The sequence below is a fragment of the Perca fluviatilis genome, chromosome 22 (assembly GCF_010015445.1).
Source record: "Perca fluviatilis chromosome 22, GENO_Pfluv_1.0, whole genome shotgun sequence".
NCBI lineage: Eukaryota > Metazoa > Chordata > Actinopteri > Perciformes > Percidae > Perca > Perca fluviatilis.
Window position 1 is genome coordinate 11,821,358 of NC_053133.1, and position 13,399 is coordinate 11,834,756.

Here is a 13,399-nt window from a genome sequence, read left to right on the forward strand (position 1 = left end):
TTATTAGTCCAGTGAACTGCCTCTTTATGTCCTGTGATGTTTATCATTCTGATACTGCTGTTAAATTCCATCTACAAAAAACTGTAGCAGCATTTCATATAAAATAACTAGGATAGCATTCCAGCCAAGCAGAAACCTGTTTAATCTCCCCATAATGTCTAGTATTAGCCCCTTCATGCTAAAGCAACCAAGAGCCTGTGACTTCTTCAATAAACCAATCTAACTACCTTCTTGTTTTCAAAATACAGGCCTACCCACACTGTCATTTTTTAAACTTCCAAATAAGTACTGGCCAAAGCAAAATCCTGCAAATCATCCGAGCAGCAGACAACCTGTGTCTCTGCAGCCTGCATTAACCAAGTTTGGCTTTTTACAGTACATCTTTGTGTTCAAAGACATGCACACACACACACACGGGCAAATACCCTCTAGACCGCCCTCATCACATACACCAGAAGCACTGACACAGACGTACTGGGCCATGTTTCTGTCAATAGCCTCCCTGTTAACTGTGTTTCTTTCTGCAGCGTTCACATGGCTGTATCAAAGCAGATGTATTTGACTGTCGCTGTGATTTTTCCACTCATCTGTATTTGCTAGCAGCATCAGGCTTGCTACCATCTCCAGTGCCAAGTTAGAGAGAGGTAACAGCCAGGCAGGGTGGACTCATTTAAGTTGATTGATTGATTGATTTAATTTTGTGTGTGTGCGCGCGCGCATGTGCGTACATGCGTATTTATTGAGTTTTTATGCAAGCATAACAACTTATCCAATTCACAGCAAGGGGAACACACACTGTCTAAACAGCGGTACCTTAAAACATTGCTATGTTAACATTCAGAAGAGATAACCCTGATGTTTACCGACTTGTATTCATCTTTTACCTTTTACAACACAATGTCAATAAATGGTTGAAATCTCATCCAACATATCCGCTATCCCAGTTACAACCCTGAGAATTCACTGTCAGGATTCTGACACTGACAGCATATATAATTACTGAGCCGTAATCATATACAAGGAGAATTAAATACAGGCACTTCTGACCCACATGATGGGTAGGTCAGAAATCCCAACCAGATACGTTTCAGCAGTAATGTGACCCAAAATTAGAGAGAAATTAACAACAATTGTAGCCAAAATTACAGCTTTCCCTGACTTAGCATGTAGCTAGTCCTATGTTAGTCTCGCTTTGCCAGACCTTCCTTCACAGTGCTAGGGAGGAGGGTCTGGCTAGTCCACACAGCATTCGGGGATGGGAGAGAAACGTGCTGTGGTTTATTGGAATGTCTTTAAGCCAATCACAATAGCCATGGGTGGCGCTAAGTGCCGCACGGAGCCCCGGTGCTGCTGCAAAATAGCCTCGGAAAGGAACTTGTTTTGGGGGAACGTGTACGTTCAAAAGTTGTTTTAGTCGTGCAACAGAAAACTCTGGTTCGACAAATAGTCTAGCTAGCTGTCTTGATTTACCCTGCAGAGATCTGAAGAGAAGTTAACCATAGTCCTCATAAATCGACCAGTGTTTAAAATTCCAACACAAACTTTAAGTTTAAGTTTAAGTAATGAAAATTTGTCCAAAAAGAGGGAATTTCCAGCAGCAACGGGGCAATCCCGGAAGTGGAAGGTCGTGGATATAGACTAGTCCTATGTAAACACAGCAGTAGTCTAAAAAAACTGCAATGGCCTGCCTAGACTAATCATAGAAACCCGGCTCGGTGTTACGTGACACCGAGCCAAGACTAGGAAAAAATGTTGAAAGCGGAGCGTTTAGAACATTGGGAAATCTGAGGTTTTTGCCAACTGGGATTTCTCTGAAATATGTTTACTTCATTATTTGAAGTTCTGTCCACGTTTAACATGGCTAATTATGTTGTGATCATGATTACAGTTAATCAAGTTTCAACATGTGCGCTTGGCAGTGGAGGGTACGATTGTATTGCTTTTCAAAGGCTGGATTGAGACAAGAGATTGAGAATTTGCCTTAATATATCAAAACACACACATCTTATGTTATCCACATCCTTTAAAAATGAACTTGTTTTATTGTGCAGCAGGTACTGAATGTACTACTCAGACTACAATTAACCTTAGGAGCAGGGTTAATCTCCTTTGTTGGCAGCCATCCACCTCGCTGAAGTACCTTTATGCAAAACACAGAATCCCTAGCAGCTTCTGGGCTGCCATTCTGTAGCTGACATTAACCTCTGACCTCTCTGTTGAAGGAGACCACAGAAAACAGAGGCAACAATTTATTATATGTCTGTCAAATATTAGGCTGAACCAGGCAAATGTACACTCCTTCCTGTATCTTCAGAGCCATTTTAGTTCTCCAATATATCACCCTTTAAACTGCTGATGAGGGAAAGGGGAAATAGTGTATGCTGTATTTGTTCAAATCCGAATGTAACACACCTCTTTGTCTTGCAAACCACATTGTCAGGCGGTCTGCTATATTAGGATGTTGACATCTGTGTCAGGATGTGTCAGAACACACACACACACATACATGCATGCACACACGCATGCACTAATAATCTTACCAGATACATATCAGCATGTGTTTCCAATGGAGGTGTTGCCTAACCTGTATTGTGTCTGAGTATGTGCACATCCCCGAGGTCACAGGGCATAGCAAAGCAAATGGTGAATGCACTAGCACACATCCTGCCATACACACACACACACACACACACACACACACACACACACACACACACACACACACACACACACACACACACACACACACACACACACATACTATATCCAAGCATGTTGTTTTGAATCCCCTCTGTCTTGCATGTCATACAGAAGAGAAGAGATATCTTTACATTCCAATGATGTCATTTCTACTCTTCCTTCCCATGGCCTCATTGGTTATTACATAAGCCTACATAAATAAGGAAGGAGAATTAGTGAGAGATGATGGTAAAATAGTAGAAAGGGGGTGGGGGTAGCCTCAATGTTAGAGACACAGATTTCTAATGTAAGATCAGTAGAATGAAATCACACAGACCAGCTGGAGAAAGTAAATTAATAAAACACACTTTCTCCCTCAGCAACTACAATTGCACTCCAAATTTCTCTACTGGAACTCTACAGGACAAAAGTGGAGCTTAAGCGAAAATTCCTTCAGGACGACGACTTAAACATAATCAACACTTCTCACTCCCCTGAATGGAACAGCTGTTGAGGTGTTCACTTCAGTCTTAACCAATCAGAAGCGGCCATGAAAATCACGAGCCAATCGCTGCACGACATCCCTGTTTTAAACCTGTCTCTCTCTCTGCTGCTCAGTTGCCATTTCAGGATACGAGCACCACCCTCCTCCTCCCCTGCTCTTCCAGTCTTCGCCCCTCACGGCTCCTGGGTCCTCTTCCTGCAGGCCTCTCCCGGCGGCCTTCGCCGTTGGTCTTTGGGCTCCTCACGCCACCATCAGTGTCTAGACTCCATCGGGGGGTTCATACTTCGGCTTCTACCCCTTTTAAAAGTTTCTCAGAATTTTTAAATGATGTTGGAGTCTAATCTCCAAAGACTGTACTGTACATTTCACGCACATGTACAATAAATCATTACATATCTGCAATGAAGTCTCTCCTGATTGAACTACAGTTATCTTCCATATGTGATGGTATAAAACGATGTGCTAGTAATGAGAAAAAGGGCTTTGTCAAGTCGTTTGTGCATTAAATTGTAAAAAATTAACAAAAATGTACTGTTGTAAGTCCCAACAATACATGCAAATTTCCTTTTGTTGTCTTTTGTTGTGCTGTGTGTCTGATTGTCTTACATGTATGCCTTGCTGCATCACAATTGCCTCTCGGGGACAATATCAATGAAGTTGAGTTGAATACAAGATAGAAGGCATGCGATTCATCTTCAGCATACAGTGCCCATTGCCAGCTAATTCAATTACGCTCAGCAAAATGTCTCGATGAAAGAAAAACTAGTCTGGCGTTCCATCATTATGGATTTATCTCTTTGCCCTGGGCTGTAGTTCTTTGGCAGGAGTGAAGCGATACATAAGGCGTAAAGGGACACATAATTTGATTGCACTGCAGAAAGGATTTCCAATAACTTTCCAATAAGCATTACTCTAGTCAACCGACTAAAGTTGTATCAGTGTTTGATGTTGGTAAAAGTCCATAACTCAACCAACAGGAACTGCCACTGCTACTTCCCTATTGTGGAATTTATGGCTTTAAAATGCATCTTTGTTCATTAGCGAGACTGTTTAAATTGCTCTTAGACACAGTAATGCAATCATCTCATTGGTAGATAATGTGTTTACCTACAGACTCCCACAAACTGAATCCAAATCTCGAATAAGAAAATGTAGTCAGACTCACATACACATGAATGTGCCTGCATGAGCCCATGCACACACGCACGCACACACGCACACACATACACACACACACACACACACACAAACACACACAGGGGATTGTGTGTTCTGCTAACCGTGAGAGACTTGTTTGTTTTATAGAGCTGGAGGTTGCTCGCTCTTGCAAAACTGAGGTCTGCCAACATACACAGACCTGTCAGAAAACAGTTTGGTATGACAAATTATAAAGTATAGAAGTGTGAAGTTATTACAGAAATATATTACTTGAAAAGCATTTTCAAGCCAACTGAAACTCTCTATTCAACCCACATCTCCTTTTCAATGAACATCATAGAAATTATTGATTGTTATTTAATTGATTATGAATATGATTATTAATTCATTGTTGCAATTAAGTTACAGATTTAATGAGATATTTGTAAAATAACTTGAGTTTTCAGTGAGGCTGGCCAGCATGGGCCGGGAAATATAGGTAAGTAGGCCAAAGACACTGAAGCAACCTAGGGCTTAGGTAACTGTGTCAATACCAGGACACTACTTAATGACTCTAAGGCTCTTTAACTGAACTTGTTGCACTGAGTGAGAGGAAGGCTAGTTTGGTACTAGCCATGGATATATCAGTCTTGCATTGCCAGACTATCGATCCGGCTTGTTTGTATTTCTTTAAAGGTCCCATGGCATGAAAATTTCACTTTATGAGGTTTTTTAACATTAATATGAGTTCCCCCAGTCTGCCTATGGTCCCCCAGTGGCTAGAAATGGCGATAGGTGTAAACTGAGCCCTGGGTATCCTGCTCAGCCTTTGAGAAAATGAAAGCTCAGATGGGCCGATCTGGAATCTTGCTCCTTACGAGGTCATAACGAACAAGGTTACCTCCCCTTTCTCTGCTTTGCCCGCTCCGGGGAATTTGGCCCACCCATGAGAAAAAGAGAGAGACATCATGGCTTTCAAACGAGCAAAGTGGCAGTTGGTCAAAGCCACACCCCCACCCTCCAACTTGCCCCTCCACCTTGCCCCCCCTCTCTCCTCCTCAATACAGACACAGAAATGACACATACTAAGGAAAGCTCATTGTGGGACTGGCTCTAGTGGCTGTAATTCTGCACCAAGGCTGAATTTCGGGAAAGAGACTTCAGATACAGTATTAGGGGACCACTAGGTAAAAGCATCCAAAGAGCACCATGTCATGGGATCTTTAAACAATCACAACCGTCCTGGACAGCGAGCCCCAGAAGAGATTATTTCAGGCTTTATCCCATCAATGTGCATCCGTTGAGCCAGAATAGATAACGTTACTAGCTTACTAATAATAGCCCACACAAAAAAAACTTTAGCCAGTGCCCCTGAGCAAGACCACCTAGCCTATTTGCTCCATATAGCTTGTCCATAAATTATGTCATCAAAATACTATGTAGGTATAGGCTAGGCCTAATAGCTAAGTAGCCTACTATGTAATTGGAGCCAATTTACAACTTAATTAAACTGAATAAAAAAAAAAACTTGGGCTGTTTGTGATAGCTTACAAGCTCAAGTTTTCACTGGTGTCAAAGCGGAAGGTAAACGTTAGTCTAACATTCGCCAGGCTACTTGTGTGAAGTTAGCCTATTCATACCCTGTTATTCCTGTCCTTCTCATTGACCTCCTCCTTCTGCACTCCATGCCGCATCATTATCCGGACGATAGTAGAGTTGTTGGTGCAGCACGCCTGGAAAAAAGACAGCGGTTTGGGGCTTTCCGGTGACGGGGTGCGCTCCGAGTCTGCGAACACATCATCCGGCGGGTAGAAGGAGTCGTCCGACACGATGCTCCGACATTCCTCCAAGTCCTCAAAGTCAACTTCTTCGAATTCATCATCGTCTGCCTCCCCTCCATCGTCCTCTTCATCGTCCTCCTCGCACGAGCCTAGGTAGTCGTCGTCGTTGGACTCCTCGACTATGGTCGGGTGAACTTGGGTGATGTTCCCCCCGACTTTCTGCTGCTGCTGGAGCTGCTTGACCCGGACCGACGAAGCGCCTCCTCCATCCCTGTCGTCCGTGATCAGCACCATCTAACCCCCGAGCCTAGGGCACTGTCCTCGGGGTAGAGTGCAGCCTGGCACGCGGGTCGCTTGCATGGGACTGTCCGTCTCTCCAGAAAAGCGGAATCAAACTAACTCACCTTAAAAAGTCACTTACATCACCTATACGGGAGTCTAAATTACAAAAACTCTGGTACGATATTATAGTTAAGCATATTGCGCGAGCGTTTATCCATCAGTCATTTTCGGAGAGTTGACATTATGCCCGTTCGAGCCCTAAACGTCTCATGAAGTGAAATACTTTCGCGCGCCGCCAAAACGAAACCACGTTGAGTTTACAATCCTTTTGCAAAAAAAATGAAAAAAAGTGGAGCTACAGCGGAGCCTAATTTTGCGGCACACACGACCGTCCCATGTAGGGCGGAGAGGGACAGCAGCCTGTTACCTATAGTCGCCTAATCCGATTAGATGGCACTGACCTCTCTCTCTCTCTCTCTCTCTCTCTCTCTCTCTCTCTCTCTCTCTCTCTCTCTCTCTCTCTCTGTATTTATCTGCATGATAATGCTTTAGTATTCAAATTGAGATTCAAAAGCAAGTACAGTGCCCTATCAGAAATTAAAACAAGATATAGTATTAAAACATAGTCTATTTTTTTCTGTATACTTCTGTAGAATAAAAGTATTAGATAATATAGCTACATTGTGATGGTTTGACAAATGGTTTTGTTTCTGCATTTTAAGCTTTTGTGGTTTCAAGCAATACTGAAAACAAAATAAAAACCCTTTTACAAAAAAAACCCCTATATGGTACTATACATCTGATTCATGAAAACTCACATGGGGAAAACCAGCATTGAAGTGTCAGCCTATGAGTCATTTTATTTGAATATCTACAAGGCATCACTTTACTGTAAATTTAGGGCTTGCCAATTTTATGGCTAATAAGGCGGATTAGGTTCAAATTAAGTGATTAGCATTATCAAAATGATTGCGGCAAATGATTGCAGTTACATTTCACATGTAGTGTGTTTCTGAGATCATTTATTTTACACACAGCCTCAGTGCGTTCTGTTGAGCCACCACTCTCTTGCTCTCTCTCATTTTCTTGGCCACTGGCCAGTTGAGATAATAGAGACCTAGATTGGTCTTCATTACTTGGCGCTGAATTCTGGAGAGCGATGGGCTTGTGTGTGTAAGCAGTTCCATCTCATGGGAAATTCAAAAATAATTTGTAAGAAAAAGAAATGTCATCTAGTGACCGTTGGGTTCAACCACAGATACTTTTTATACAAAAGTATAAGCAAAAACCATGACCAAAGCCTAATCTACAAAATCATTTGGCCTACAGTAAGCCCAAAATAGGGAAGTAAAACTGGAACAGGTGCGGTGTCAGTTTTTTATTTTATGATTGGTTTTATCATTATTTCAAAGGATGAAATATAGATTCACTAATAGATACCACTGAAATGAAATATCCTATTGATCCCACTAGCAGAATTAGATTCTGTATTGGATGTGCTGGTTTTGTGGTTCACCTGTGAGTGAGGACCTTGGCAACGCAGGGCTTAGAGGTTTAACATTTGACCTCTGATTCAACCTCTGCATCCTGTTTTGATGTTATGTAAGTATATTCTATATACGTAGCTGGTGGTTTTCACTAAAGAAAGGTAAACTGTCAAATAAAAGAGTTTATCATAATTTGCTGTCACTGGCTTGTCTACACTGTTACCATCTATATAAATGCATGGAGTATTTAGGCATTGCAAAGTTTACATAACTGCAATGCCTAAATACTGCAATACAGGCTTACAGGCTATTTTTACAGACAGATTTACAGAGATGCTCCTTTTTATCTCAGTAATTAATTATATCGGTTATATCAGCTGACATCACCGGCTGTGGAAAAACCAAGTGCATAACAGTCCCTGTGTGTACTTATTATCATTATACCTTCATCTACCCCCAGCTGAGAGCTCTGCTCTCCTGCGGCTCATCCATCTCTATGGTATCAGCATGCTGCTGTACAGGTGACAGTCAGTGTTAGCACTTCCAGAGATATATATCCGTTTCAATGTCTGGGCAAGTCACAATCACCACAGGGGGATAGCGATAAAATATTACTCCCCATCTTTGGTGAAGTTAGGGTTAGAGTTATGGTTTTTTCACCATCTTAGATGTAGTTAACCTGGCAAAAAATCAGCATGACTTCCTCACTCATCCACTAAATGTCTTTATAGCTCTCAAATGTGTAGGTTCCCGTAGCCATGGGCGATTTTAGACCCTTTTTAGAGGGGCTCAAGCCCCTAAATTTATAATTTTATTTTATTTTTTTAAATCAATTTTAGTGCTTCAAGTGAGAGTTTGTGAACTTGTCTGTTAGTAACAGAGGACAAACAATTACAGGTTCAAAGGGCTTGAAACAGGTTTAATATCCTGTGTTGCTGTTGCCGATGCTATGCACCTGTAACCCAGTCAAGGAAAGGGTTAACAGAAACGTAGATTTGGCCAATCGGAGGTGGTTGTGCCAGACTCCCTTTGGCCGAGTCTCTATCTGATCTGTCAGAGGGAGAGCAGGAGTGCGGTTGTGAAGATGAACGTTGGTAGTCCCCAGAGAAGAAATTGATAATTTCATGGTGCAGATTAGAACCCATATTGAAACATAGCAACTAAAATTGCTGAATGTTAGAACATTGTGTCAAATTGGTTGTTATCACTGTGACTTTAAAATGTCAGGTTTAGTTAAAAATTTAGCTGACGTTCAGTAGCTAGCTCAGAGATTATCAGCTAATGAAATTACTGATTTAGCGGGGGCGGGGGGTTACACTTTTGCAAGGCACTGTATCCGTGTCACATTCTCATTAGGAGCTGAGTCCCCCTAAAGGTCTGATCCTAGAATCACCCCTGCCCATAGCATCAGTGTGCTATAATAATTGCACTGGAAAACTGTTAGTGGGAGTACCCACTACCATCACCACCACCATCTTCTTTTCTTTTCACCTGTTTCTCCATAAAAGTTTGCTAATATTTAGTCTATTTAGTCTCATTGATTTAAATGGGGTAGGCAAAATATTAGAAACATCTAACACAATACAACTCAAGAAAACCACAAAATAACCATAAAGTTGAATCCACATCTCTCTAAAATAACAATAACCAAACATTATATCAATTAATGAAGGAATGGTTTATTGCAGGGCTGTTGTATTAGACCAAATTAATTTAAGCTAATTGGAACTAATAAACTGGCTACTGAGTGTATTTAAAAACTTAAAGATAAACATATTCATGTTTTAAGAATTTACTGTAAAAACATATGTTTGAAAATCTGATCCCTTTTTATTGGACAGAAGAATATTAAACATATTTTAGTTGCTTACATGATTTATGACTTATGACTTATGAAATACAGTTTTTTTGTAATAAAAGTTGTGTTGTGTTCCAGTTTTACACCACCACTTCCAGGGCTGCTTAGTGAAATGTTTAGTAGGATAAAGCTACCAAAAAGGCAACAATTAGCTGCCAGTAAAAATATTTGCCTGGTAATAAACTAGTGTTTTACAGGATACAACTGAATAACTAAAGTCAATTAAATTGCAGAAATTCATCCAAATTCTAGATGCCTCAATATTGAAAATTGAAATAGAAAACATTGCAAATACCCTGGTAACCACTGTACAGTAAAAATAAACAACAAATAATTCAAAAAAACATGCCTTTTATATTACTCAAAATTATTCACTGTCTCATAATTGTTTTCTATTGTGTTATATGATGTTGACCCACTGGTATAATACTGATTAAATAGACTGGCGGTTGATTTGGGATGAGAACTCTTTAGCTCCACAAGTTCTTTCACAGGTTCGTTTTGGGTCTGCGATGCAGCTGGTTGGACATTTGTGCTTCATTCAAGTACACTTCATGTGGGCAGATGTCTGCTTATATATGTGCTTATATCCATACTCAATATTGCAGTAAATTGCAGTGCAGTAGCAAATGTGGCATATGGGACATAGGGGATCTGGGATCAAGACTTACATACTATGAGGTTTATGTGACTTTTCAACATAATATACTATGAGTTTTTTCGACATACAATACTATGACATTTTTGTGACTTTTCAACATACAATACTATGACTGTTTTCACTTTTTGTGATGTTTTTTCGACATACAGTACTAACTATACTATGACTTTTTTTAAATGTCAACATACTGTACTATGATTATTTTTAGACATACTATACAATCACTTTTCTCGGCATTCTATATTATGACTTTTTAAACTTTGATGTACTACAGTATATATGACTTATTTTGACATACAGTACTATGAGTTTTATTTACTTTTTTCAACATAGAATACTATGACTTTTTTAAAAACTTTTTTTGACTATATGACCTTTTTATGACTTGTTTCGGAATATTATACCATGACGTTTTTGTGAGCTTTTTCGACATATTTTTATTTTTTTACTTTTTTTGACATGCTATACTATGACCTTTTTTAAAGTTCATGAACATGTTGTGGATCAGGGGCCCAGTATAGATATTTACATGACACAAAGACACAGAAGGGCTCATTGTGATTCACAAAAATGTCATATAACGAAAATATATGTCAAAAAAGTAAAATAAGTCATAGTATAATGTGAAAGTCCCAGAAAAGTCATGGTATACAGTATTATGTCGAAAAAATAGTATAGTTTGCCAAAAACTATACTATAATTTATGGTATAGAATGTCGAACAAAGTCGTAGTATTGCCATATATGTTGAAAAAAGTTAAACTAACCAGATTTTGCCACAGTCTCTGTGAGCTATTGTTTTTTTTTTGCATTCAAACTTTAAATCTGTTCTACTCTCTGCTGCTGTCCGTTGTCATTCCATGCTAAATCGATGCAACCCTCCTCCACCCCATTCACCTCCAGTTCTCATCATTCCCAGCGCCCAGGGTTCCTCAGTTCTTCCTTAATCCCTTCATCGCCACCACCACTGTCTAGACTCCATCAGGGAGATATATTCCTGTATTTCCATGGCCTCTTTACCCCTTGTAAAAAAATAAGTTTAATTGCAAAAGACTCTTACATATCAACCTATTATGCAACATGTTAATTAAACCTTTTTCACTCTTAGATTAAGTCTCTAGAGTGTTAGGTCATAGTAAAGTGATATGTAATATGTCGAAAAAGAGGATTTACAGTGTAGATATACACTACAGAAAAAAATGTTGAATCAACAATGTGTGGAATAACTAGTAAGGCTATGAACACACTAGATATATGATCAGTATTAATAGTAGTATTTTTTATTATTATATTTATTTTTTATGTATTGTTTATATCATTGTTGTTTTAATTGTATTGTGTGGTAACCTCGGTCTGTATGTTTTCTGTCTTTAAATTCCCAATTGTATATTTTATTTTGAAATGTTTGTAAAATTTCTATTCTATTTACAAATTTCTAAAATAAACATTTGATCACAAAAAAGTGTAGTATGTTGAAAAAGTCACAAAAAGTCATAGTACAGCATGTCAAAAAAAGTCGTAAAAATATTGGTATAGTATGTTGAAAAAAAGTCATATGTCAAAGAAATTCATAAAAATTTCAAATATTATGTCGAAAAAAGAAATGGAGAGTCCTGTAGTGCCTGAGGAGGGAAATAGTTTAGTTATAGTATATATCATAGAATAGTATGTCGAAAAAAGTCATAAAAAGTCATAGTATAGTGTGTTGAATAAAGGGATAAAAAAGTCTTAGTATAGTATTTAAAAAAAGTCATAGTATAGTATGTTGAAAAAAGTGATATAGAAAGTCATAGTACAGTATGTCGAAAACATTTATAAAAAGTCATAGTATAGTATGTTGAAAAAAGTCATAGTATAGTATGTCGAAAAAAGTAATGAAAAAGTCATAGTATAGTATGTCAAAAAAAGTAATGAAAAAGAACAGTATACAAACATAAACTTTATTCTTATTCATAGTATAGTTTGACAAGAGAAAAATATTTGATTATTAGATTCAACTTCATTGTCATTGCAGAGTACAGGCACATAGTCAAGGAAATTACAGTGTATATACAGAAGAAAATGTTATATCAACAGTATGTGGAATTAACAGTAAGGGGTATGAATATACTAGATATATTATGACGCAGTATTAACAGTGTTTATGATTGCTACCATAGAATTGCAGATTTCAGCAAGGAGGAAGCTTTTCCTGAGCCTGCTGGTGCTGAAATGGAGAGTCCTGTAGCGCCTGAGGAGGGAAATAGTTTAGTTATAGTATTATATCATAGTGTAGTATGTCAAAAAAAGTATGTCAAAAACATTTATAAAAAAAAGTCATGTCAAAAAAAGTGATAAAAAAGTCACAGTATAGTATGTAAAAAAAATTTATAAAAAAGTCACAGTATAGTATGTCAAAAAAAATTATAAAAAAGTAATAGTATAGAATGTCAAAAAAAGTGATTAAAAAAAGTCATACTAAAGCATTGTATAATATAAATAAAAAAGTAATAAAAAGTCATAGTATTGTATATGTAAAAAAAGACAAAAAAGTGATAGCAGTCATAAAAACGTCATAGTAGCCTACTGTATAGTACCGTATTGCAAAAAAGTCAGTAAAACATCATAGTGTTATGTATGTCGAAAAAAGTTTCTTTGTAACTCTTGACCTACTTGTCCACCTCCTACACACCTGTCTCACGTTGTAGATGTGCGAATATTTTTCTGTACAGTATGTCGAAAAAAAGTCAAAAAAATCATAGTATATGTTAATAAAGTCATAGTCTAGAATGGCGAAAAAAAGTCAGATCATATACAGTATTTCAAAAAAGTCACAAAAACGTCATAGCATAGCATGTAAAAAAACAAAGTATAGTCTGTCGAAAAAAAGTCATATTTTCAACGAGTCATCAGGAACTTGCAGCCACGTTAAGTATGCCTCATGGTGTACTATTGAGAAGCTCACATGCACAGGTTACTTGAACGTGGAGGCATTGTGGGATGTGCTCGCTGAGCAGAATGTCTCCAAAGT

General features: G+C 38.5%; 1 protein-coding gene and 1 long non-coding RNA gene across 2 annotated transcripts in view; one reads left to right on the forward strand and one right to left on the reverse strand.

Annotated features, from left to right (window-relative positions):
* ankrd33ba (ankyrin repeat domain 33ba) overlaps positions 1-6,816 on the reverse strand; it is a 14,820-nt gene extending 8,004 nt beyond the window's left edge. The window contains exon 1 of the mRNA XM_039790514.1: positions 5,962-6,816. Within this exon, the coding sequence (XP_039646448.1) occupies positions 5,962-6,396 (435 nt within the window). The 5' untranslated portion in view covers positions 6,397-6,816. The remainder of the gene's footprint in view (positions 1-5,961) is intronic.
* On the forward strand, positions 2,367-3,586 carry LOC120552431. The gene is made up of 2 exons (XR_005637995.1): positions 2,367-3,194; positions 3,298-3,586. It is a non-coding gene; the product is annotated as an uncharacterized LOC120552431 (long non-coding RNA).
* Positions 6,817-13,399: the final 6,583 nt, after the last annotated feature.